Raw genomic sequence first — 23,285 nt, 5'->3', positions numbered from 1 at the left:
ATTTAAAAGTCAACGACTTAATGTTTAATGGAATTTTTGGCTTTGAACAGCTGAAATTTTATTTTGCATCAAATTGAGACAAAGAAATTTTTAATTGATGAGAAATAAAATTCTGATAAAACAAATGACTCATTTTACTTTTGAAAAATTTTTATTTAGTTAATTAAATTAAAATTAAATTTAAATAAAATTAAATTAAAATTAAATAAAATAAATAATAATAATTAATAAAATAAAATATTAATAGATAAATAAATAAAATAAAAAGATAAATAAATTATAATAAATAATAAAATTTAATTAATTAAATTAAAAATTTTAATTAAAAAATTTAAAATTGATTGAATTAAACTAATTAAATTTATTTAATTAAAAAATTATAAAAAATTAAACTAAATTAAAAAATTTTATTAAATTAAATTTAAAAAAAAATAATTCATTTTTATTTGTAATTCAAAACATTTTATACTAAAAATGTAAAATATTATTATTATTTTAATTTTTTTTTTAAATATTTTAATTTTATACTTTTTTAATATTACCTATTTCTTTTTAAATTTAATTTTTCAATTTATTTACAAGATACAATTTTGTTAAAAATTACAAAAGTGAATAGTTTCACAAATCGTATAATCTTGAATTAGTCAGAAATTCACCAAACTCATCACTTTTTCGGCATAACAAAGAAAGAAAACAATCAAAAATTTAGTCTACGAAGAGAGTTTGAAAGAATTAGTTCGAAAGTGTTTTTTTTTTATAGAGGTAAATATTTAATTTTATGACTTTTTTCTATTTCTATTTTTATAGTTTTTCGTTTTTTATAAAAATTTCAAAACAAAAATCATAAAAAACTATAATTTGGAATTGACCGACTTTTTGTTTGTTCAAAAACAAACTTTCTTTGTTCTTTTTCGGTTCATTTTTATGATTTTTTTAAAGAAATTCCATGAATTTAGAACTCAAAGTCACGTATTTCACGTCAAAAAGTTTGAAATTATTGATCGCATTAAATTTAATTAGCATAAACAACATTCGAGGACGTCTCAACCTCTGACATTTGTTATCAATTGAAACAAAGAAAAAAATTGGTTGACTCACAATTCTCGAAAATCGTAACTCGTACGGGTTGTTGTTAATTTTTTAATATTTTTTTTTTTTTTTTTTTTCACAGAAATAATGTCAAAATTGCTGTTTTTACTATTTTTGGCTGGATTGCAAGTAGCATTCGGGCGTTATCATCCCTTATCCGATAAATTCATCGAGGAAATTAACTCGAAAGCGACAACATGGCGTGCCGGCAGAAATTTCGACGAAAGTGTCTCGATGGATTACATTCGTAAGATGATGGGAGTTCATCCGGATGCTCATCGTTTCCGTGATCCCGTGATGTTGCACGAAATTAGCGATGACGAGGACTTCCCGGAGAACTTTGATGCACGCGAACAATGGCCCAATTGCCCGACAATTAAGGAGGTTCGGGATCAAGGAGGATGCGGATCGTAAGAAATTGAAAAAAAAAATATTTTTTTCGAGATTTTAATTTTTTTTTCTTCAGATGTTGGGCTTTCGGAGCAGTTGAAGCAATGTCAGATCGTTATTGCATCCATTCTAATGGCACGAAGCACGTTCATTTCTCCGCTGATGATTTGGTTTCATGTTGTCACGTAAGATTTTTTCATTTTTTTTGAAAAAAAATCTCAAAAAAATTTTCAAAAATTTAAATTTTTCTTCAGTTATGCGGTTTTGGCTGCAACGGAGGCTTTCCCGGCGCTGCTTGGTCTTATTGGGTCCGTAAAGGAATCGTTTCCGGAGGTCCTTATGGCAGCAATCAAGGATGTCGCCCGTATGAAATTGCTCCGTGCGAACATCATGTCAACGGAACTCGTCCTCCATGCGAAGCTGGCGGCAAAACTCCCAAATGCAACAAAAAATGCGAAGGTTCTTATCCCGTAAAATACTCGCAAGACAAACGTTTCGGCTTGAAATCGTATTCTGTCGCAAGTCATCCGGAGCAAATCCAAAAGGAAATTATGACAAATGGACCTGTTGAAGGAGCTTTTACCGTTTACGAGGATTTAATTAACTACAAGGAGGGCGTTTATCAACACACAACGGGAAAAATGCTCGGAGGACATGCCATTCGGATTCTCGGATGGGGCGTCGAGAACGATACGCCATATTGGTTGATCGCAAACAGCTGGAATACGGATTGGGGAAATAATGGATTTTTCAAGATTTTACGCGGATCTGATCATTTGGGCATTGAGAGTCAAATTTCAGCTGGATTGCCAAAATATTAAGGTTGTGAAGGGATTTTTTGTAAAAAAATGGCAGCCAAAGAAGAAATTCTGCTATTTTTCGAGTAGTTTATAGTTGTTGAAGACTTTCATTCCACAAATTTAAAGTTTGAAATAAATTTCTTTGATGTCAAAAAAAAATTTTTTTTTAAATATTTCTCTAATTTTTTTTAATTTTTAAAAAAAGACTTAAGAATTTCAAAAATTTAATAATTTGATGTATTTTAACAAAAATTTTTTTTTTAATTTTTGAAATTTTTTTTAATTTAAAAAAATATTTTTTTTTAATTTTAAAAAATTTTTTTTTAAGTAATTTTTTGAAAAATTTTCAAAATCTAAAAAAAATTCAAAAAATTATTTAAAAAAAATTTTAAAAAAATTTCAAAAAATTATTTTAAAAAATTTTAATAATTTTTTATCGATTTAAAAATTGGCTAAAATTGCAAAAAAATAATTTTCTGATATGTCGAATAAAATTTTTTTGCATATTTGACTCAACCTTTTTTTTAATTTGTTAAATTCATAAAAATTAAAAAAAAAATTCAAATTTATAACAAAAAAATTATATTTATTTAGGATATTTTTCAATAATTTCGCTAAAATGGCCTTTTGTTTGTACATTTAACGTCATTTTTTGGAATTTGCGATTTTTTTCATGAGAGCGTCGACTTCCAATCCAAGCGTATCAACGTTTTCCTACAAATAAAAAAAATATTTGGTTAAAAAAAGTTTTTTTTTTGAAATTTAAAAAAAAATTCAAAAAATTCTCTTATTTTTTTATGAAATTTGGAAAAAATAATTTTTAATTTTTGAAAAAAAAAATTATAAAATTTTAAGTTTTAAGAAAAAAATATTTAAAAGTTTAAAAAAATATATTTTAAAAATTTTTTTTTCTGAATAAAAAAAAATTATAAATTTTTTTTCAAAATTTTAAAATAAAAAAAAAGAAATTTCATAAATAAAAATAAAAAAAGAATTAAATTAAAATTTTCTAAAAATTTAAAAAAATAAAAAAAAAATTAAATTAAAATTTTCTTTAAAAATTAAATTTCCACAAAATTTTCTATCTTACCTTCAACGTTATGTTCTTCAAAATCGTATCCTCGAGCAACGCTTGCAACTTTCTATTAATTTCCAACGACAAATCCAGCGTCATTTCACTCGAAGTGCTTTTTACCGCAGCTCCGCCATAAACTGCAGCCATAATTCCCCCATATTTACTGAGTTCAGCCTTATTTTTGTCACTTTTTGCCGAAGCAAGTGCACCGCTTTGTTCCCTGAGCATGTAATCTTGTATTAATTTTGATTTTTTCTGCAGCTCAGCAACGAGCGTCGCCGAATGATTCTCTAAAAAGTCAATTTTCTCTGCTTGACGCGCCGTGGCATGTTGTAACTTCAAAATTCTTTCAATCAAGGACTTTTTCGAGGGTTCTCCAAAGTTCAAACTTGAGCTTTCGGAATGTGTTTGAGCTTGGGGTTGTCCATCGGAGTCACTGTTGATGGAAATTGTGTCAGATTTTGAATTTGAATCTTTTTCTGTCTCACTCTCGGAGTTTAGGGAGTTGTTGGAATGATTTGAACTTGCGAGTTTTGCTTCGAGAACTTCAATTTTCTTGCGAAGTTGCGTCGTTTCTCGCGTCAATTCTTTCACCGTTTGGGAATGTTTCTTCTTGAGAGCTTGCATGTCGCCCGTAACGAGATCCAGTTCCTTTTGCAACGCATCCGCTTGCTTCGTTCGCTCAGAAATGTGTTTTGTCATCAAAATTCGCTCCTCAGCACGTTCCTTTTTTTCCGCTGCGGACTCTGTTTGAAGTTTTTCAATGATATCGTCGTAATATTTCTTGTCCTTTTTAATTGTCGAGTTTTCCAATTCGATGGCAAGAAGTTTTGAGTTGAGCAAAGCACCGTCATTTTGTAATTTCACACATCTTTCGGTCAATTCTTTGTTAAATTGCAACAATTCCGTCTCTTTTCCGCGAATTTTCTCTACTTCTTGACACAATTCGTCGTAATTGAGGGTAACAGCATCTAATTCTCGCTTTATGCGACTTGCTTCGTCCTTCGAGAGAGAAAGTTGCGTTTGGAGGGATTCGATATCATTTGTTTTTGCTTGAAGCTCTGCTCCTTTGATGACTTCTTTGTCGAGTTGCAGCTGTAATTCGTCGATTTCTTGCTTTTGACGAGCGTTTTCGGCGGTTAATGTTTCAATCTAAAACGAAAAATCATGAAAAATGAAGAAAAAATTTAAATTATGAGTCACGTGGTTAAGCCCAATGCATATTTTGAAATTTTTTCCCAATGAATATTTTAAATTTTAACCCAGATTACATTTTAAACACATTTTAGGCATGAAATTTTAAATTTTTGACTTAATATCAATGAAAAATTTTTGTCTAAAGCAAATTTTCAAATTTTGACCCAATGCACATTATGAAATTTCTCTCTATTGAAAATTTTTGATTTTAATCCCAATGCACATTGTAAATTTTCTGCTTTTAACTTATTTTGTATTAAAATCCCAATTAACATTTTGAATTTAGTCCCAATACAAATTCTGAATTTCATCCCCAATGCACATTTTGAAAAATTTAAACCATATAAAACGAAAAAATTCGAACAAAAAACTCACCTCAGTCGTCAATTGTCTCACTTTCGCGTTCAATTCTGCATTTTCTGTCGTCGCGCTCGATAATTTTTTCGTCAAAATCTCAATTCTTCGTTCTTTTTCTTCATTTCCATGTTTTAGCAGGATCAAAGTAGCTTGTTGCTCCATAAATTGCTTCTCCGTCACGAGTGCTTTTTCGTTTTCGACTTCTTCTTTGGCGCGCGTAATTTCTTCCAACTTTAATTTGTTCACTTCTTCCGTGAGTTCTTCGACGCGTTTCTCCGCTGCGAGTTTCGCATCTGTTTCTGTCTTTACCTTTGACGTGCTCCATTTTAATTTCGTCTCTAATTGACTCACATCGCCTTTTAATCGATCAATTTCCCTTTGACTCAATCGAAATTCTTGACATTTCGCATCGTAAAGCCCCGTAACTCGATTTTTCTCCGAAACGGCGAATTTCATGCGAGTATTTGCTGCTTCGACTTCTTTTTGGGCATCAGCGACGCGTTTTTCTGCCTTTTCCTTTGCTAATTTCGCATCGAGAACATTTTTTTCAACTGTCGCATATCGAATTACGGCATTTTCCTTTTCTTTGGTTGCGATTTCAAGTTCTCGCTTTATCGCGGATTTTTCTTTTTCCAATAAAATCTTATTTTGGGCCAGCAAAGCGATTGTTTCGTCACGTTTTGAGACAGTTTCAAGCAATTCTGAGCATTTATTCTGAGCTTCATCCAATTGTCGCTTCAAATTTGCCTGTTCTTCGAGGAATTTCGACTCGTATTCGTTAATTGGGCATGATTGAGAGCTTGAAGTGCGTTGATATGAGTCCGTGGAAGAGTCGAAACTCGCAAAATTCTTCTGTTGGATCGTGGTTGCTTCGCTACTGCTGAGATTGGAGTCAGAACTTACACGTTGAACCGCATCTGTGCCCTTTTCGACCAAATCCAGCAACGAAAGTGCCTTGTCGACAGTCAAAATGGGCGTTTCAGGCACAAGATGATCATCGGAAATGCTGAATGTGACACAATTTCCATCGATTTTCGCTCGAGAATCATCATTTGCGTCAATTTCGGGCTCGGGAAGCGTCTCAGGATCAACTGTCGGTACAATATGTTCCTCCTGTTTGTCCTCGGAAACAATTTCTGACTCTGCGTTTTCCATCTCCATCGAGAAAAGTCGCTTATTGTTTCATAATTCACGCGAAAAAGTCTTCGGAAGTGCTAAAAACGATAAAAATTAATAAAATAAACACTTTCTCTCACAAAAATTTGCAATTTTAGCAATTTATCGAGTGACGTTTGAATGTAAACACAGCTGATTGTTAGTTTCAAAAGTCGCCGCTGCGTCAAAAATGGCGCTTCATGTCAAATTTTGAATAAAAATTAATTAAAAAGCCGTTTTTCGACTAAAAATAGAAATTCGAAGACACGTGTTCCTTAAATTTCCTTCAAATATCGCACAGATAAGGCAAACACGCGACATTAATTGCCCGCTAAACGTCTCATGACAAGGAAAAATGTTCGAATGTCAAGGATCGCATTCGGAAAACGCGAAGAAAATTCATTGTCTGATTGTTTGAGTGATATTTTTATTCATTGCAAGCCCTTTAAATCGACATCTAGCTACAGACACGTGCTCAACTACGCATGATATCGCGTAAGGAAACATTTACTGTGCGCCACTTTTCTCAAAGGAAAATCCGAAAATGGCATTGAAGAAAACCATCCAAGCTTTTTTCACTTCGTCAACGTGCGACATACTGCTGATTGCCAGAATTTGGTCGACGACGACGTCACGAAATTGCTAAAAAAAAATTTTTTGTTGAATTTTTTTGAGAAATTGAAAAATTTTTTGCTTACCATGAATTGAACTTTTTTGACTCTCAATGGGATGTGCATGTTTCCGTGAGCATGCCACGATTCTCGAACGTGTTCCCATCCTTCGGGAGTTCCTAAATGTTTGACTGAGTCTCCGATCTGACACATGATCAAATATCCGTGATTGCGAAAGGCGGGACTGTTCTGAAATTAAAATTTTTATTATTTTTTTTAATTTAAAAAAATTTTTAAAACGAGTTTTTGAAAGAATTTTCAAATTTTTCAGAAAAAATAATTTTTTTTTTTCAGTGAAAATATTTTTTTTTGTAATTTTTGACACACAATTTATAAAATTTTTATAATTTTAATTTAATTTTTTTTTATTTAATAATTTTTTTGAAATAAGTTTTTATAAGATTTTTAAATTTTTCTAAAATAAAAATTTTTTTCAACAAAAACAATTTTTTTTATTTTTATTTTTTTTTTTATTAAAACTCTTTAAAAAAAATTTACTCACACAAAATAAAAAATTAATATAATAGTTAAATAAATTTTTTTTACTTTTATTATTTTAAATAATTTTTCGAAAGAATTTTTAAATTTAAAAAAAAATTCAATAAAAATTATATTTTATAACTTTTTGTTAATTTTTTTTTTTATTAAAAAAATAAATATTTTTGTATTATTTTTTATTTTAATTTAAATAAAAATTTTAAAATGAGTTTTTGAAAGAATTTTCAAATTTTCCATAAATTTTTTTTTTTCATCAAAATAGACTTTTTTTTTAATTTTTTGACACTCAATTTTCAAATTTTTGAAAAAATAATTAATTTTTTTTAATTTTATTTTATATTATTTTTATTTATTTTTTAAATTTTTAAATTAAATTTAATTTCCTTTAAGAATCAAATGAAAAAATATTTTAAAAATTTTTAATTTTCTTTTAATTTATTATTTTTAATAAAAACAATAATTTTAAAATATTTTATCATTTTTAAGAGAAAAAAAAAATTCTTTGAAAATTTTAAAAATTCTTACAAAAACTAATTTTCTTTAAAAAAAACTTACTTTCAGCTGCACCAACGACGAATCCTTAAACTTCGGAAACTGAATAATGTACGAGGGATATTTCTCGAAAAACTTGAAGAAAACCATTTCGCCGCACTGATGAATGTTACTCGAAGCTACCATCCACGTCCTCTTGATATAATCAATTTGTTCGGCATCCAAAGGGCAAGCTGACATTTTTCCTCAAAAAAATTTTATATTTTTGCGCGAAAAATTCCTTTTGAGCACTTTCACTCTTGATGTCCCCGTCAAAACTGATACGCGACAGGAAAGAATTTTTATTTTATTGCCATCGACGCAGAAATCGAAGAATTGGAGAGGCGAAAAAAGTGCAAGAACACGAAAATAACAATAATAATTTATTTTGTGGGCGGCAATAATTAAACATTGTCAAGTGATCAAACACTTGTAGTCACGGAATGCGAACGTTCGTCGTAATTAAAACGGTAAATATAGAAATTCCGAGGAAATTTCGCGGGTTTCGAACAAAAAATTCAGAAGTAATTAGTGTAAAAAGCATTGTTTGTGTGCTTAAGGACGCTTCCATTGTCGTTAAATGCAGAATTTTTGTTCGGGTTGCTTCCGTTTTGGAGTTTTTTGTGTGACGAAAGCAAATAATCGTCAATCAAAAAGGGTTAATGGACTCAATATTTGCTCGTCAATCGCTTAATTAATATTTTCTGTTGATGTTTTGGAGCAAAAATCGACGAAAAAAGTTATTTTTCGCTTTTAGAAGGAAAAATTTTATGAAAATTTCTTTAAAAAATTTTTTTTAAATAAATTTTTCTTTTTAAATTTTTAAAAATGAACTTGAAGTTGAATTTTAGTAAAAAAATTGAAGTTTTTTATGTTTAAAAAAATTAATTATTTAATAAATTTAAAAAAATTAAAAAATAATTTTAAAAAAATTTTTAATTTTAAAAAAATTAAAAAATTTTTTTAAAAAAATTAAAAAATAATTTTTAAAAAAATTAAAAATTAATTTTTAAAAAAAAAAAAAATAATTTTTAAAAAAATAAAAAATAATTTTTAAAAAAATTTAAAAAAAAATTAAAAAAAAAATTTAAAAATAATTTTTAAAAAATTAAAAATTTATTTTTAATGAATAATTTTGAAAAAAATTAATTTTTTATGAATTATTTTAATTTTTTAAAAAAATCATTAAAGAAAAATTCAAAAATTTTACTTTTTTTCTGATTTTCGATTAAAATTTGTTAATTTTGTCAAAAAATTTCAAGAATTCAACAAAATTTCAACATTTTCTTATCAAAAATTTTCAAAAAATGCACATTTACGACACAAAAACGGCATTTATTGACACAAAACAACACAAAAACCCATAAATTAGTGCTTCCAACTACTTCTAAATGTCATCTTCGATGACGTCACTCCCAAAATACTCCTTCCAATTCATCATCTCGATGGTATCAAAGGCTGGCGCATACATAACAGCAAAAAATTTGATCCAAGCTTGCTTTATTTCTCGCATCGAGTAACTTCCGACATTCGCTTCCAACACTTCTGCGATTATTACGTCCCGCAATTGCAGCAATTGTTGCTTGTTGATCCTTTTCCGTCGATGCAACTCGCCAATTTTGTGCCAAAAGTCCTTAATTTCATCCAATCCGCCGTCGTGATCGAGACAATCGACTGCCGTGCTGATCTGCGAAACAATCCGAGAGCCATGAGCACGAAAAATCGCCTTTCCTTTGAGGTCATCCAACGAAATTTCCGCAAATTTGGGGAAAAATCTCAGGTATTCGGGATATTTTCGGAAATAGCGATACATGATTTCGTCACTGAAGTCAAATAAATTGCTCGAAGCTTTTTCCCACGTTTTTTTCACTAACAAAATGTGTTCAGTTGGAATGTTTTCCATGATTTAAGGATTTTTTTCATACTTTTTTCACGGAATTTTGAATATTTGATGCTTTCACTTTCGTTTTTCGATACAATCTGTCGCCCCGTTGCCCGAAAAGTCGCGTTTTTATATGAAATTTCGATGAAAACGGAGAAAATTAATTAGGATAAAAGCTCAATTTTACGGTCGATGGTAATTTTAGACTTTTTTACGTTACCTGTTTACGATTTCATTCATGAAAAATGTTTCCCTTTGTAAAAAAAATTAATTTTTATTTACGTCTCAAATTCTCAGTTGTATTGTCGTTCGAAGAAAATTTCGTAAACCCAATCGATGAGTGTGGCATAACTTTTTTTGTTGTTCTCGCTGAGTTGCATGACGCGAGCAAAGTAGTCCAGAATGACTTGTCGCATATCCAGAAATGATTGGCGTGGTAAGCTGCGAGATTTGTGCGTTTGCCCGAGTTCGTTCCAGATGCGAGCGATTTCTTCCATGCCTCCTTTGAGCTCGAACATGGAAATTGTCTTGTCGAACATGCTGATGAGGTTCAAGGCGTGGATGCGAACGGCGGGAAATTGCTAAAAAATAAAAAAATTTGAGCTTTTTAGAATAAATTTTAAAAAATTCTACATAAAACTTCGAATTTTTTATGAAAAATTAAAAAAAAAAAGTTTTTATTAAAAATTTTTTAAAAAATTCATTTTTTATTCAAGAAAAATTTTTTAAAAATTAATTTTTCATTTAAGAAAATTAATTTTTTATTTAATTTTTTTTAAATAATTTTTTTATTAATTTTTTTTAAATAATTAATCTTTTATTAAAAATATATTTTATTGAAAAATTTTTAAATTAAATTTTTTTATTAAAAAAAATTAATAAATTAATTATTTAATTAAAATTAAATTTTAATATTTTTTTAAAATTTTTAAAAATAATTTTTTATTTTCTTTAAAATTAAAAAAAAATTATTTTTTTTGAAAAAAATTAATTTTTTAAATTAAAAAAATATTATTTTTTATGAAATTTTTTTATTAAAAATTAAAAAAAATATTTTTTTATTAAAAATTAAAAATTTAAAAAAAAAATGTCAATTTTAGAACATTAATGATTTTTATACTTACATTTATTTCAGAAATAGGAACTCCTTCAAACTTTGGGAAATATTTTTGATTATCAGGAAACCTCTCGAAGAATTCGACAAAAATATGAACACCGTGATCCATCAAATTTGGTCTAAAAAAGTAAATTTTTCATTAAAAAACATAATTTTTTCTCAAAATTTTCTTACCGAATCATCAACCAAGTTGTAGTTATCAACTTTTTTTGCTCATCAGACAACTGAATTTGTGACGGAACCATTTTTACTTAAATTTACTCGAAAATTTACGACAAAAAATCACAAAAATATCGAAGAAGAAGATTCACAACCGTCTACTCACAACAACGAATTGTCAAAAAATGTTCTATTTATAAAAAAATCTGCTCCAAAAAAAAATTTCGTGTTCATTTTATTATCTCTTGAATGACTCTCGTACGTGTTTGTGTTAAATAAATTAATAAAAAAAATTAAAAATTCTCAATTTTTTCTCGTTGATAAGCGATTTTGAGAGAATTATTGACGAGCTTTTAGAGTATTCTCAGTGACGACTTTTAACAACGTACGAAAAGAACAGATTTGAGCTTCGTTCATGCTGAGAAGTGACGTGAAATATTCCAAAACGACATCTTCGAACTCTGTGAAGACATTTTCAGGCAATCGACGGATTTTTGGAATGCGAGCCAAGGATATCCAAAGGTTCGACATTTCGATTTGACCTGAAATTTTGAAATTTTAATGAAAAAAATTTGAAAAAATGTTTAAAACGAACCATTTTGCGTGTCAAAAACTTCAATGGTTTTGTCGAGGAGGCTCATGATGTTCCCGCCACGCACGTGAATTGTTGGAACGTCCTATAAAAAAAAGATTTTTGAATAAAATTTCATTAAAATTTTCAAGATATTGAGCTTTTATTGAAAAAAAATGTAAAAAAAAATTTTTTTTTGCTCAAATTAAATTTTTTTTAATATTTTGAGGTTATAAAAATTTGTTTTTAAAAACAAAAACAAAGCAACATAACCTCAAATTTTGTAAAAACTTTAAATTTTTCTAAAATAATTAATTTTTGTTCCGTAAAATGAAAAATAAAACATTACCTTAAGTTTTTCAATGTCAATTCCTTTTAATTTTGGAAAATAATCCAAATATTTCGGATGTTTTTTGAAAAAATCATGCAAAATATTGACGCCATGTTGATCTAATGGATGCGTGACACGTTTCCAAAGATCTCGAAGGATTCTCAAATCTTCTTCTGTAATTTCTGACATACTTTTTAGAACTTGTTTGAATGAATTTCGTTCAAAGACTATTTTAATGTATAATAAAAATCGAACAAAAACAAAAATTTTACTATTTTCCAAAGATAAACAAAAGAAAATGTGTTTCATTTCCATTATCGAGTGAATTTATGCAACAATAGAAAAATAAATTATCATGAATTAGTTGCATATGCTGTTTATTTTGGTTGGTTTTATGATATTATGAAATTATTTTGACAGTTAAAAATTTGACAGCTGTCAAAATTTTAAATTTTCAATTTTGGAAAATTTCAAATTAACTTCAAATTTTAAAAGGCTAAAATATTTCTTAAAAATTATAATTTTTTATAAAAAAACTTCTATCTGTCAAAAAATAAAAAACTATTGACAGCTGTCAAAATTTTTATAAAAATCTCAGTTTTGGAAAAATTTTATGAAAATTTAATAAGAGCCTTAAAATTTTTTTGAAAATTAAAATTTCTTACAAAAAAAATTCAATCTGTCAAAAAAAAAAACTTTTTGACAGCTGTCAAAACTTTTTTTATGTTCAGAATTTTAAAGCAAATTTTTTCGTTTAATTTATTTTTTTAAAGAAAATGTTTATAAAATTAAAAAAAAAATTAAAAAAAAATTATCTGTCAAATTTCTTCCTGTCAAAAAAAAAGTTATCTGTTCATCCCTTAATATTGAATATTGACCCATTTTCTAATTCTCAGAAGAACGTTCTCGAATACACAATTTTTTTTATCTCAAAGATATTTTTAGTTTTCCTCACGTACACAAAAAATCGCTCGTGTATGTTTGACCTTGACAAAAGAAAAAAAATCAAAACAGACAGAAATGTGTGAAAAATCAGGTTTATTGACCTTTTCACCCGCAATCTCAACCTTGACTCTCCGCTGCTCCGCCAAAACATCAACAAACATCTCGCGCGTTATCAACAAACGTTACGTAACCGAATGAATTCGCGAATGTCAGTTCGTTAGTCACTTGCCGAGTACTTTTGCCCGCCGAACGAGTGTCAGTGCAAAAATTCCGCAAACCACAAAGCTATCAAATTATATCTTCGCATTCCATCTTCATTAAATATTAATCGGACACAATCCATGCCTCGTTGCCAGCGTCTCTCTCGCATTTCCCTAACTAATTTAAATTATCAAGCAAGCGACTCTCGAGTGATATTAATATATCATGAAATAAATTGGGCGTACGTGCCATCGTTGTTGTAACAAATGTCACTCATGTGTGTGGAAGTCATGAAAATGATATCTTCAGCTTCAATTCAATACATATTATCATTTTATTACAAATTTGATTGTGTATAAATTCATGTTTGACGATGTTTTTGTAGCGAAATTCCGCTCAGTTATTGTTGATCCTTCGCAAGTGTAACAAGTCTCTCGACTCTCGAATTTCGCTGTTTTTTAGTTGCTTTTACACGAACGTAAGTGATGCGGCTTTTTATTGGTTTTTATTGAATTTCGATCAGTTGCGGAAATAAATTCAATTATTTGCAATTGTGCGATGTGAAGTCAATTTGCTGAAAAAAAAGAATTGAATTTTACTGTTTTGTGAAAAAAGTGCACGAATTAAAAAAAATTTCTTAAATTAAAAAAATAAAATTAAAAATTTAATAAAAATAAAAATTCAAATAATTAAAAATTAAATTAAAAAAAAAATTAATGAAAAAAATTCTAAAAAAAAATTGTGAAAAAAATTATTTAAAAAAAATACGTATTAAGGAAAAAAAATTTTTAATATTTTTTTTATTTTAAGATAATTTAATTTTTTTTATAAAAAATTTTATTTTTAATTTTTTTTTATTTCAAATTTTTTAATTTTTTTTTAATATGAAAAACTTAACATCTAAAAAAATAATTTTAAAAAAGAAAAAAAATAATTTTAAAAAATTTTATGGTTCAAATAAAAAGAATTATTTGAACTTTAAAATTTATCCAAAATTAAATTTTCTAATTTTAAAAAATATAAAATATTTTGACGAAAATTATTAAAAAAAAATAAAAAAAAAAATTAAAAAAATAATAAAAAATTTAAAAAATAAAAGAATTTTAAAAAAATAAAATACAAAAAAAAATATATAAAAAATTAAAAAATGGAAATAAAAATATTTAAAAAAAAAAATAAAAATAAAATAAAAAAAAAAAAAAAATCAAAAATTAATATTTGTTAAAAATTTAATTAAAAAAATTATCTTTATTAATTAAAATAAAATTTTTAGAAAATAATTTTAAAAGAAAAAAATAATTTGAATTTTAAAAATTATTTTTTTTTATTAAATTAAAATAATAATAATAAAAAAGGTTGTTTTTTTTAAAATTTATCCAAAAATTAATTAAATTTAATTTTACAAAAAATAAAAAAATTAAATGAAAAATAATAAAATTTCAATAAAAATAATTTAAAAAAAATAAAAATATTTAAAAAAAAAATTGAATACCTTAATAAATTGTGAAATTCAAAAAATTGGCAACTTTTCTCACAAAACCGCAGCAAAATATTCACAAATATTGACTTATCGCCTCTTAAAAGTTTCCGTTTGAATTATTTTTCAGTCGTCATCATGTCTTCTCAGCTCACAGAAGCACAAATCCACGCCATTGTCGAATCATGGAAGATCCCTTCCTCCATCCCAATTGATGCCGGCGAGATAATTCTCTTCAAATTCTTGGAAAAATATCCCGACAACCAACAAAAATTCGCCAAATTCAAAAACAAACCGCTGTCAGAGCTCAAAGGAACTCCCGCTTTTCGAGCTCATGCTTCACGTGTCATGAACGCCTTTTGCACAACTGTCGATTGTCTTCAATTGCCCGGCGGATGGGACGAACTTCCGATTATTTGGCGGGAAATTGGCGAAAATCACGAACGCAGGAAAATCAGCAAGGCATCTTTCGAGGTAAAAAATTAAAAAAAAAAATTAATTTTAGTCTAAAAATGATTTTTTTTATAGGAATTACGAGAAATAATTGTTTCTGTGCTCATCGACGTTTGTAAACTGACACCCGAACAACAAGAAGCATGGACAATTTTATTGAATTATATCTACGAAGCAGCTTTAAGTTGCATTTCGACTTAAAAAAATTAAAAAAAAAATTACGTCCAAACCGAAAAAATACTTAAAAAATTCCAAAAACATTCCATTTTTTTGATAAAAAGTATGAATTAAGTGATTTTTAGATAATTTTTTTTCGTTGCTAAAAATAAATAAAAAATTTATGTTCAAACATCACGAGTTTACATGAACATTAACAGAGAAAAGTGTTTTTTTTTTGCAAGTGTGTGAATTTATTAATAAAAAACGATAAAAAAATTCAAGAAATCTCTTAGATGAGAAGAGTCGCGTTACAAATCAAGAGAATCAAGACGATAAATTTAATTCAATTGAGGCTTATTCAGTCAGTGTTCAACATTTGAAGAAGAAACTTCATCAAATTTTTAAAAAAGTGAGTGTTTTAGAGAAAAAATTATCAAGATTCCTTAAAAAAATTTAAAAAAAAATTAATTTTCATCAATTTTTTCTTAAATTTTAAAAAATTTCAAAGAAATTTAATTCCAAACCGACAATTTTTGATTTTTTATCTTTCTTCAAATGACCTTCAAACGACTTTCACGCCTTTTTTCGTTAATTTCAGATTATCAACCATGCCTGTCGAACTTACGGATGCCCAAAAAAACGCCATTATCCAATCGTGGACAATTCCCGCGATGAATCCCATCGATGCCGGCGAAATTATCTTCTACAAGTTCTTCGAGAAGTATCCGCATAACCATCAAATGTTCCAAAAGTTCAAAAACACGCCGTTACACGAGCTCAAAGGCACTCCCGTGTTCCGTCATCACGCCTCAATTGTCATCAACACCTTCAGCTCGACCGTCGATTGTCTCTTGTTGAAGGGCGGATGGGAACACATTCCGGAAATTTGGAAAAATATCGCTGCGGATCACAATACTCGCAATATTTCCAAAAAATCTTTCGTTGTAAGTGAATTTTTTGACTTTTAAAAGCGAAAATTCTTCAAAAAAAATTATTTTTAGGAACTTCGTGACATTGTCGTGCAAGTCTTGAAGGAAGTTTGCCATTTGAAGCCTGAACAGGAAGAGGCATGGACCATTTTGTTGGATTACGTCTACGAATCTCTCTTGTCGACGTTGAAATTGGAAGCCTAATAAACTTTTTTTTCCACAGATTTTCGTTTTATTTTCCCATCAAACGTGCAAAAAAGAAGCGAAACAGGAGCGACAAAAGTGTAAAAAAAAAATTCTCAAAGTTTTTTTGTTTAATTATCGCCCAAAGTTTCGAAGGCGGCGTCGTAACAGAATTGTAAGAGGGTTGCCCATGCGGTTTTTTGGTCTTCGGTGAGATTGCAAACTTCGCAGAGGATTCCAACGACAACGATTTCCAATTCCTGTAGAAGAAAAAATGAGATTTTTAGTTAAATTTTTAATTTAAAAAAAAAATAATTTTTTAAAAAATTTTTTTTAATGAAGAAATTTTTTTTTAAATTTTTTTTAATGAAGAAAATTTTTCAAAAAATTTTTTTTAATGAAGAAAATTTTTTTAAAAAAATTTTTTTTTAATGAAGAAAATTTTTCAAAAAAAAATTTTTAATGAAGAAGATTCTTCAAAAATTTTTTTTTAATGAAGAAAATTTTTCCAAAAATTTTTTTTGATGAAGAAAATTTTTTTTGATGAAGAAAATTTTTTTTTAAATTTTTTTTATTGAAGAAAATTTTTCAAATTTTTTTTTAATGAAGAAAATATTTCAAACATTTTTTTTTTTTTGTGATGAAGAAAATCATGAAGAAAATTTTAAATTTTGATAAATTTTTGCCTCATGTCAATACAAAATTTCGAAAAATTTAGTTTTTGATGAAAAAAATATGTAATTTTTATTATTTCAAGGCGAAAATCGAACAAATTATCAAAATTTAAAATTTATTTTTTTGTTAAATTTTTATGTTTTTAAAAAATTTCTCAAAAAAATTTTTTTTTCTTGACTAAAGTTTTCAATTTAAATCCAATTTTGACAAATTTTTATCTCAAGTCGATCCAAAATAGTTAAATTTTATTTTTAAAAGAACAAAAATATTGAGATAAATTCGGCGCAAAAATCGAACAAATTAATTAAAATTTTAAATTTTCATAAAAACTTTCTTAAAATTTACTTAAAATTTTTTAATTTTAATCCCGACTGACTCTAACAATTTTTTTTTATTTCAAGTTGACCAAATTTTTTTAAAAATTAGACTTCTGAAATCTCAAATCGACTAAAATCAACTTAGAAAGTCAAAATTTCTCATTTTTGAATAGAATTTCAGTTAATTTCAAGCTATAAATCTGAATTCTTATATAAAATTAACTAAAAAAGTTTTCTTAATGGATCAAAAGTTGCACTTAAAAATATTTTTGGGGCAAAAATTTAAAAAATTCTTTAAAGAACTCCAATTTTTTAATTCAACTTTGAGATTTTTTGAACTCCAATGAACCAAAAAATTTGAAATTTTTGCCCATTTCAGAAATAATTTCATAGAAAATTTTCATAAAAAATATTTTTTCAACAAAAATTCACCTTAAACGCCTCTCTTGTAATCTTATGTTTGGAATGACTTTCGCCAATTACCCTCCAAATGTCCTGAATCTCTTCCAAACCTTCACTGCCGAGCTGCAAACAATCAACTGTCGCACTAAAACGATTCATAATCCGCGATGCATGAGCACGGAACGACGCTTTGCCCTTAAAAAACAAAAAAAAGTGACAAAAGCATGATTTAACTTCTTAATTACTGCACATAATTTATTACTCAAAAATGGTCACAGTACATGAATTTCGCGTCTGTGACACTTTACGAAGACTTAATTGACGATGATGTGAATAATAATTAGCAGAAACTGCGTCGTAAAGCGAATGAACTTACCTTCAAAGTGTCTAAAGGCACTCCGCGGAATTTCTTGAAGAACTCCTGATTATGCGGATATCGACTCAAAAATTCGTACAAAATGTATTCGCCGCTTCCGAAGAGATCTTGCGACGGAATCTTCCAAGTTTCGACAATTCCAGCGATTTGAGATTCTGTCAACGATGCCATCGTAGAATTTTTTTTTCTAACTTTTTCAGAGTATTTTTTGAAACAGACTGACAACAAATTTGAGTTTTTGTTTGGTTTTATAGTTTATACCGGTTCTCAAAATGTTTACCGAATGTTTCCATACAGAAGCTTATCGACGAGTTACGTGACGTATTTTTGTACAGAACGAACGAGTTTCAACGAGTGACCAACAGAAGAATTAATTGGAAGCCTCTGTTCATTCCATTGTTTCTTTTTTTTTTTTTATCGCGCTCGCATGTTAAATGAAAGAGAAACTCATTACGGGTTTGTGTGTGAGAATTATGATCGATGCACAAGTAAACAAAAAAAAAATAATACGTACATTCATTCAAATTATTGATTGATTCAGATATTGAAAAAAAAATGTAGATGTGCGTTTATGATGATGATGATGATGGGTCATCATGTAAATTCTTTACCGATATTGTGAAAAATTTGTGTTTCGAAATTTTTTTTTTTTTTTTTTAATTTTTGATTTTTTTAAAAATAATTTAATAAATAAATTTAATTAATTAAATTAATAATTATTTACTTTTTTAGAAATTTAAAATATTTTAAATAAAAAAAAATAATTTTAATTTTTTTTTTTATAAAATTTGAAATTAAATTTTTTAATAAATTTTACAAATTTTTAAAATATGAAATTTTTTTTCCATTGAAATTTAAAAAAAAATTGAAATTAATAAAATTTTTTTTTTTAAATAAATTAAATAAATAATTTTTTTTCAATTATTTTTAATAAAAATTTCATTGAAAAAAATACTTTGAAAATTAAATTTTGTAAAGTTTTTAAGTTTTAATTTAATTTTTTTTTTAATTTTAATATTTTTTTTAATAATTTTTTATTTTATTTATTTATTTTTTTTTTAAATATTTTTTTTATTTTTCTAAAAATATTTTTTTTTTATTTTTCTTAAAATTTTTTTATTAAAAAAAATTAAATATTTTGCAATACGTAAATTACAAAGTTTTCAAAATAATTTTTTTAAATTTTTTTTTCCATTAAAATATTAAAAATTATTTTTAAAAATAAATAATAAATATTATAAAAATAAATTAATTAAATAAAATAAAAATTTCTATTTTTTTTATTATTATTATTAAAAATTTCTTTGAAAAATAATTTTTTGAATTTTTTTCAATTATTAATTTTATAATTTTTTTAAACTATTTTTTTTAATGAATTTTACAAAATTTTTTAAACTGTAAATTTTTTATTTAAGAAATTTGTATTTAATATATATTTTTTTTTTTAATTTTAATTTTAACAAATTTAATAATAATAAAATTAGAAACTAAAAAATTAAAAATAAATTTAGAAATGATTTTTTTTTAAATTTTAAAATAAATTATTTTTTCAAAGATTGATTTTTTTTATTAAAGTTTCAATAAAAAAATTATTTAGAAATTTTTATAATTTTTTTTTTTTTTTAAATATTTATTAATATAACTAATTTCCCAAAACACAAACTTTCCACAGTGAATAATTGAATTTAATTTTGTAACACGCGAAATCGATAAAAATCAACAAAAAAAGTCTTTCGCACGAAATTGTCTCAAAATAGAATTTATTTCCTTTATTTCTACGGATATTTCGTCGCCCTATGATTCATCCAAATGACTTTTTTGTACAAAAAGGGACACAAAAAGTTCATTCCTCTCACCGCAAGTTGTAACAAAACGTGCGGATAATAACCAATTGCATTATTTCCCATTCCGACACTCTTAATGGCTGACGCTACATAAGTATCTGCATCTGGTTTCATCCACGGACCCATTTCCACGCACCAAACATTCGTCTTTACCGGCCCGGGATTAATTGACTGCATGAGAATTCCCTTTCCTTGATATTCGATGTTAAAGTCTTCGGTAAATTTGTTCATGTAACTTTTGCAGGCGGAATAGAGACACACGGGAACCGGAAAAGTCGCATCTAACGAAGAAATGTTCAGAATTAAGCCAGATTTCTTCTCTAACATTCGATCGATCACGAGTTTCGTCATAAAAGTTGTTGGAATTAAGTTCACAGCGAGAATATCCCACAAAAAATCCTCTTTTGCTGCTAATTCATGAAAATGCAAAGGACCTGGATATCCAATGCCGACATTGTTCACGAGAATTCCGACATCCAAATCTTTAATTTCATCTTTTATCACGTCGTAAACTGAAATTCCATCCCGAAAATCGACATTTACGATAATTGTCTTGACCTTGAACCGATTTTTGATTTTTCTTGCAGCTGATTCGAGATTTCCTTGTTCATTGCTGATCAAAACGAGATTAATTCCTTTTGCAGCGAGTTGTTTGGCAAAGCAACGCCCGATTCCAGTTGAAGCTCCTGTGATAACTGCCCAAGATCCGTATTTTTTAAAGTCGTGAGACTCGGAGAAGAATTGTGGTCCGATGAAATTGCGATAAAGCCATGGAATGGTGAAACGGAGAAATTGCGCGATTACGACAAACACGCAAAATTGTGTGAACATCTTGGATTGGGAAGAAGTTTACGTCAATAAATGAACGAATCGACAAAAATATTGTGAATGTTATCATTTTTTACTAAAGATTAATGGTTATCAATTAATGGAATGTAGATAACTTTGTTGAATGTCATCGGTTTGACTTCCATTTTAATGATAAAGCTCGAAAATTTGCTAAATTTTTAAAAAATTAATTATGAGTTTGTTCAAAAAGCAATTTTTGCGTGAAAATTCTTTAAAAGTTAAAAAGTTTATTATTATTTTTTTTAAATTTTATTTTTTTTAAATTTTTTATTTCAATTTAATTTAATTTTATTTTGCTTTTCTTTTTGTTAAGTTTTTCTATCTTATTATTTTTATTTTGAAATTTATTTATTTTTTTATTTTTTAATCTTCACGTTTTCAAAATTTTTAACTTTTTAAGAAGTTCAATTTTTAATTAAATTTTTAATTTTATTTAAAATTTTATTATTTTTTTTTATCAATTTATTTTTTTGAAGAATTTTTTGAAGAGCTAAAATTTTATTTCAAGTTTAAATTTTAATTTTTTTTAATTTTTTTCATTATTTTATTTTTTAAAATATTTAACTTTTTAAGATGATTTTAATTCTTTGGCGATTTTTTTTTATTTAAAAATTTTTTTTAGAATTTTTTGTAACTTTCACTTTTTTCACTTTCAATTTATTTTTTTTTTAATTTTGCTTATTTAATAAAATTTTTTAATATTTTATCAAATTAATTTTTATTTAAATTTTTTTTTCAGAATTTTTTTTAATCTTCACTTTTTCAAAAATTTTCAACTTTTTCAGAAGTTTAATTTTTAATTAAATTTTGTTTTCATTTTATTTTTTTTTCTTTTGGATTTTATTAACTTTTTTAATTTTAAAACTTTTTCAGAATTTTTTATCTTCACTTTTTTTGAAATTTTTAACTTTTTAATTTTTTTTAATTTTTAATATTTTTTATTTTTTTTTTTAATTTTAATAAACATATTTTTAATTAATTATTTTTTTTATCCACAGATCAATTCATTCAATAAATGCAAATCAAGCATTTTTCTTTCACTTTTGCAATGTAAATTTTTCACGCAACTGTGTTAATTGAACAATCTCGGGCAATTATGAGAACCCTCTTGCATAATATTAAAAACAACAACAAAACTTATCAAAACACTGCTGATTACCGGTTTTAATCTCAGCTGTTGACTACATTCATATCAAAAATCACGCACAACTACAGTTACAAATCCTATCGTGCCTCGCTTCATTCGTTTTTTTCATCTTCAGTCACTTTCTGAACTCGCACAAAAAATGTTCGGTCAAATTTGCGTTTGGATTGTCGTCGCACAATTCGTGCGATATTTCCTCCCATGGCTTTACAGCAACTTCATCGGTCCTCATTTCTTCGGCGACAAATTCAACTTTAAAAAACATGGCGAATGGGCAGTTGTAACGGGAGCTTCTGACGGAATTGGCAAAGAATTCGCAAAACAACTCGCTGCCAAGGGATTAAATGTCGTTTTGATCAGTCGTTCTTTAGGGAAACTCGAAAAAGTTGCGAGTGAAATTCAGAAAAAATATAAAACGAAAACTTTGGTGATCGATGTTGATTTTACGAAAGGTTTGGAGATTTACGATACGATCCAAGCGAAGATCAAAGGCTTGGATATTGGAATTTTGGTGAATAATGTCGGAATGGGGTATCCAGGTCCGTTGCATTTTCACGAATTGGCTGCGAAAGACAAGTTTTTGTGGGATATGGTCGCTTGTAATGTCTTGTCGATCTCTTATATGACGAAACAAGTCATCAATGGAATGTTGGAGAAGCGATCTGGATTGATAATTAACATTTCTTCGATGGCAGGAACAATTCCTCTTCCCGTTTGTTTGTATTCTTCTACAAAAGTAAGTTTTTTTTAGTAAAAATTTCAAAGAAAAAATTTAAAAAAATATTTTTTTAATGAAAATTAAAAAATTTAAAATAAAAAAAAAATTTTTTTTAATGAAATTTTAAAATTTTAAATAAAAAAAAATAAAAATTTTTTAAATAAAAATTCAAAAATTTTAAATTAAAAAAAATAAATTTAAATTTTTTATAAAAAAAAAAATTTTTTTAATGAAAATTCAAATTTTTAAATAAAAAAAAATTTTTAATGAAATTTTTAAATAAAAAAATATTTTTTTTTAATGAAAATTAAAATTTTTAAATAAAAAAAAAATTTTTTTTAATGAAAATTTTAAATAAAAAAAAATATTTTTTATGAAAATTAAAAATATTAAATTAAAAAAAAAATTTTTTTCAAGGCTTACGTCGACAAATTCACCGAAGACTTCAACATCGAGTATCAAGGAAAGGGCGTCTCCATGCAATCGATCAATCCGGGTCCTGTTTTGACGAATATGTGGACCATTGAGGGCGAAACATGGATTAAACCGAATGCCGAGATGTACGTTGCTTCAGCATTGACGACAATTGGCATGGGAACTCACACATTCGGTTACTATTCGCATGCCTTGTTGCAATTGGGATCACGCTTTGCCGTTTTTTGTTTCCCGTATCTCTATGAGAAGTTCGTGTGGCACACGCATCGCAAATTGAAACCACAATCGACATGATAAAGCAATCAATTGTGATAATTTTGTGATTTTGAGACAATAAACGAACTTTGGATGACAA

General features: G+C 26.8%; 10 protein-coding genes across 11 annotated transcripts; 4 read left to right on the top strand and 6 right to left on the bottom strand.

The window, feature by feature from the left end:
- The first annotated feature begins 655 nt into the window (after positions 1-655).
- LOC134833666 (cathepsin B) lies at positions 656-2,412 on the top strand. 2 transcript variants are annotated; one of them, XM_063848069.1, is made up of 4 exons: positions 656-762; positions 1,172-1,499; positions 1,556-1,664; positions 1,734-2,412. In XM_063848069.1, exons 2-4 carry the CDS (start codon positions 1,177-1,179, stop codon positions 2,298-2,300), a joined length of 999 nt encoding a protein of 332 aa, XP_063704139.1. In that variant the 5' UTR covers positions 656-762; positions 1,172-1,176; the 3' UTR covers positions 2,301-2,412. The 2 variants fall into 2 exon arrangements, with proteins under 2 accessions (XP_063704139.1, XP_063704138.1); XM_063848068.1 differs by lacking the exon at positions 656-762 and having other exon boundaries at positions 1,129-1,499.
- A 425-nt stretch (positions 2,413-2,837) lies between these two features.
- LOC134834625 (coiled-coil domain-containing protein 186) lies at positions 2,838-6,151 on the bottom strand. The gene is made up of 3 exons (XM_063849359.1): positions 4,927-6,151; positions 3,370-4,506; positions 2,838-2,993 (listed from the first exon to the last, which is right to left on the bottom strand). Exons 1-3 carry the CDS (start codon positions 6,067-6,069, stop codon positions 2,925-2,927), a joined length of 2,349 nt encoding a protein of 782 aa, XP_063705429.1. The 5' UTR covers positions 6,070-6,151; the 3' UTR covers positions 2,838-2,924.
- Positions 6,152-6,510: 359 nt separating this feature from the next.
- On the bottom strand, positions 6,511-7,929 carry LOC134835781 (globin CTT-VI-like). Its single transcript, XM_063850740.1, has 3 exons — positions 7,788-7,929; positions 6,762-6,923; positions 6,511-6,705 (listed from the first exon to the last, which is right to left on the bottom strand). The coding sequence occupies exons 1-3, from the start codon at positions 7,908-7,910 to the stop codon at positions 6,571-6,573; spliced, it is 420 nt and encodes a 139-aa protein (XP_063706810.1). The 5' UTR covers positions 7,911-7,929; the 3' UTR covers positions 6,511-6,570.
- A 1,221-nt stretch (positions 7,930-9,150) lies between these two features.
- On the bottom strand, positions 9,151-9,666 carry LOC134833564 (globin CTT-VI-like). Its single transcript, XM_063847925.1, has one exon. It carries the CDS (start codon positions 9,664-9,666, stop codon positions 9,151-9,153), a length of 516 nt encoding a protein of 171 aa, XP_063703995.1.
- Positions 9,667-9,933: 267 nt separating this feature from the next.
- Positions 9,934-11,966, bottom strand: LOC134835107 (globin CTT-Z-like). Its single transcript, XM_063849972.1, has 5 exons — positions 11,842-11,966; positions 11,517-11,598; positions 10,937-11,463; positions 10,770-10,881; positions 9,934-10,226 (listed from the first exon to the last, which is right to left on the bottom strand). Exons 3-5 carry the CDS (start codon positions 11,005-11,007, stop codon positions 9,939-9,941), a joined length of 471 nt encoding a protein of 156 aa, XP_063706042.1. The 5' UTR covers positions 11,008-11,463; positions 11,517-11,598; positions 11,842-11,966; the 3' UTR covers positions 9,934-9,938.
- A 1,420-nt stretch (positions 11,967-13,386) lies between these two features.
- LOC134834683 (globin CTT-VIIB-7-like) lies at positions 13,387-15,116 on the top strand. Its single transcript, XM_063849429.1, has 3 exons — positions 13,387-13,447; positions 14,577-14,920; positions 14,975-15,116. The coding sequence occupies exons 2-3, from the start codon at positions 14,585-14,587 to the stop codon at positions 15,098-15,100; spliced, it is 462 nt and encodes a 153-aa protein (XP_063705499.1). The 5' UTR covers positions 13,387-13,447; positions 14,577-14,584; the 3' UTR covers positions 15,101-15,116.
- A 214-nt stretch (positions 15,117-15,330) lies between these two features.
- On the top strand, positions 15,331-16,207 carry LOC134834681 (myoglobin-like). Its single transcript, XM_063849427.1, has 3 exons — positions 15,331-15,467; positions 15,657-16,002; positions 16,060-16,207. Exons 2-3 carry the CDS (start codon positions 15,667-15,669, stop codon positions 16,189-16,191), a joined length of 468 nt encoding a protein of 155 aa, XP_063705497.1. The 5' UTR covers positions 15,331-15,467; positions 15,657-15,666; the 3' UTR covers positions 16,192-16,207.
- Positions 16,208-16,211: 4 nt separating this feature from the next.
- Positions 16,212-18,149, bottom strand: LOC134834682 (cytoglobin-1-like). Its single transcript, XM_063849428.1, has 3 exons — positions 17,941-18,149; positions 17,595-17,759; positions 16,212-16,430 (listed from the first exon to the last, which is right to left on the bottom strand). The coding sequence occupies exons 1-3, from the start codon at positions 18,109-18,111 to the stop codon at positions 16,302-16,304; spliced, it is 465 nt and encodes a 154-aa protein (XP_063705498.1). The 5' UTR covers positions 18,112-18,149; the 3' UTR covers positions 16,212-16,301.
- Positions 18,150-19,595: 1,446 nt separating this feature from the next.
- On the bottom strand, positions 19,596-20,635 carry LOC134834783 (inactive hydroxysteroid dehydrogenase-like protein 1). Its single transcript, XM_063849560.1, has one exon. It carries the CDS (start codon positions 20,613-20,615, stop codon positions 19,716-19,718), a length of 900 nt encoding a protein of 299 aa, XP_063705630.1. The 5' UTR covers positions 20,616-20,635; the 3' UTR covers positions 19,596-19,715.
- Positions 20,636-21,911: 1,276 nt separating this feature from the next.
- Positions 21,912-23,279, top strand: LOC134834492 (very-long-chain 3-oxoacyl-CoA reductase-like). The gene is made up of 2 exons (XM_063849193.1): positions 21,912-22,513; positions 22,913-23,279. Exons 1-2 carry the CDS (start codon positions 21,920-21,922, stop codon positions 23,222-23,224), a joined length of 906 nt encoding a protein of 301 aa, XP_063705263.1. The 5' UTR covers positions 21,912-21,919; the 3' UTR covers positions 23,225-23,279.
- The last annotated feature ends 6 nt before the right edge of the window (positions 23,280-23,285 follow it).

This window comes from Culicoides brevitarsis, chromosome 3 (genome assembly GCF_036172545.1).
Source record: "Culicoides brevitarsis isolate CSIRO-B50_1 chromosome 3, AGI_CSIRO_Cbre_v1, whole genome shotgun sequence".
Classification (NCBI taxonomy): Eukaryota; Metazoa; Arthropoda; class Insecta; order Diptera; family Ceratopogonidae; genus Culicoides; species Culicoides brevitarsis.
This window is presented reverse-complemented; position numbering and strand designations above follow the sequence as displayed.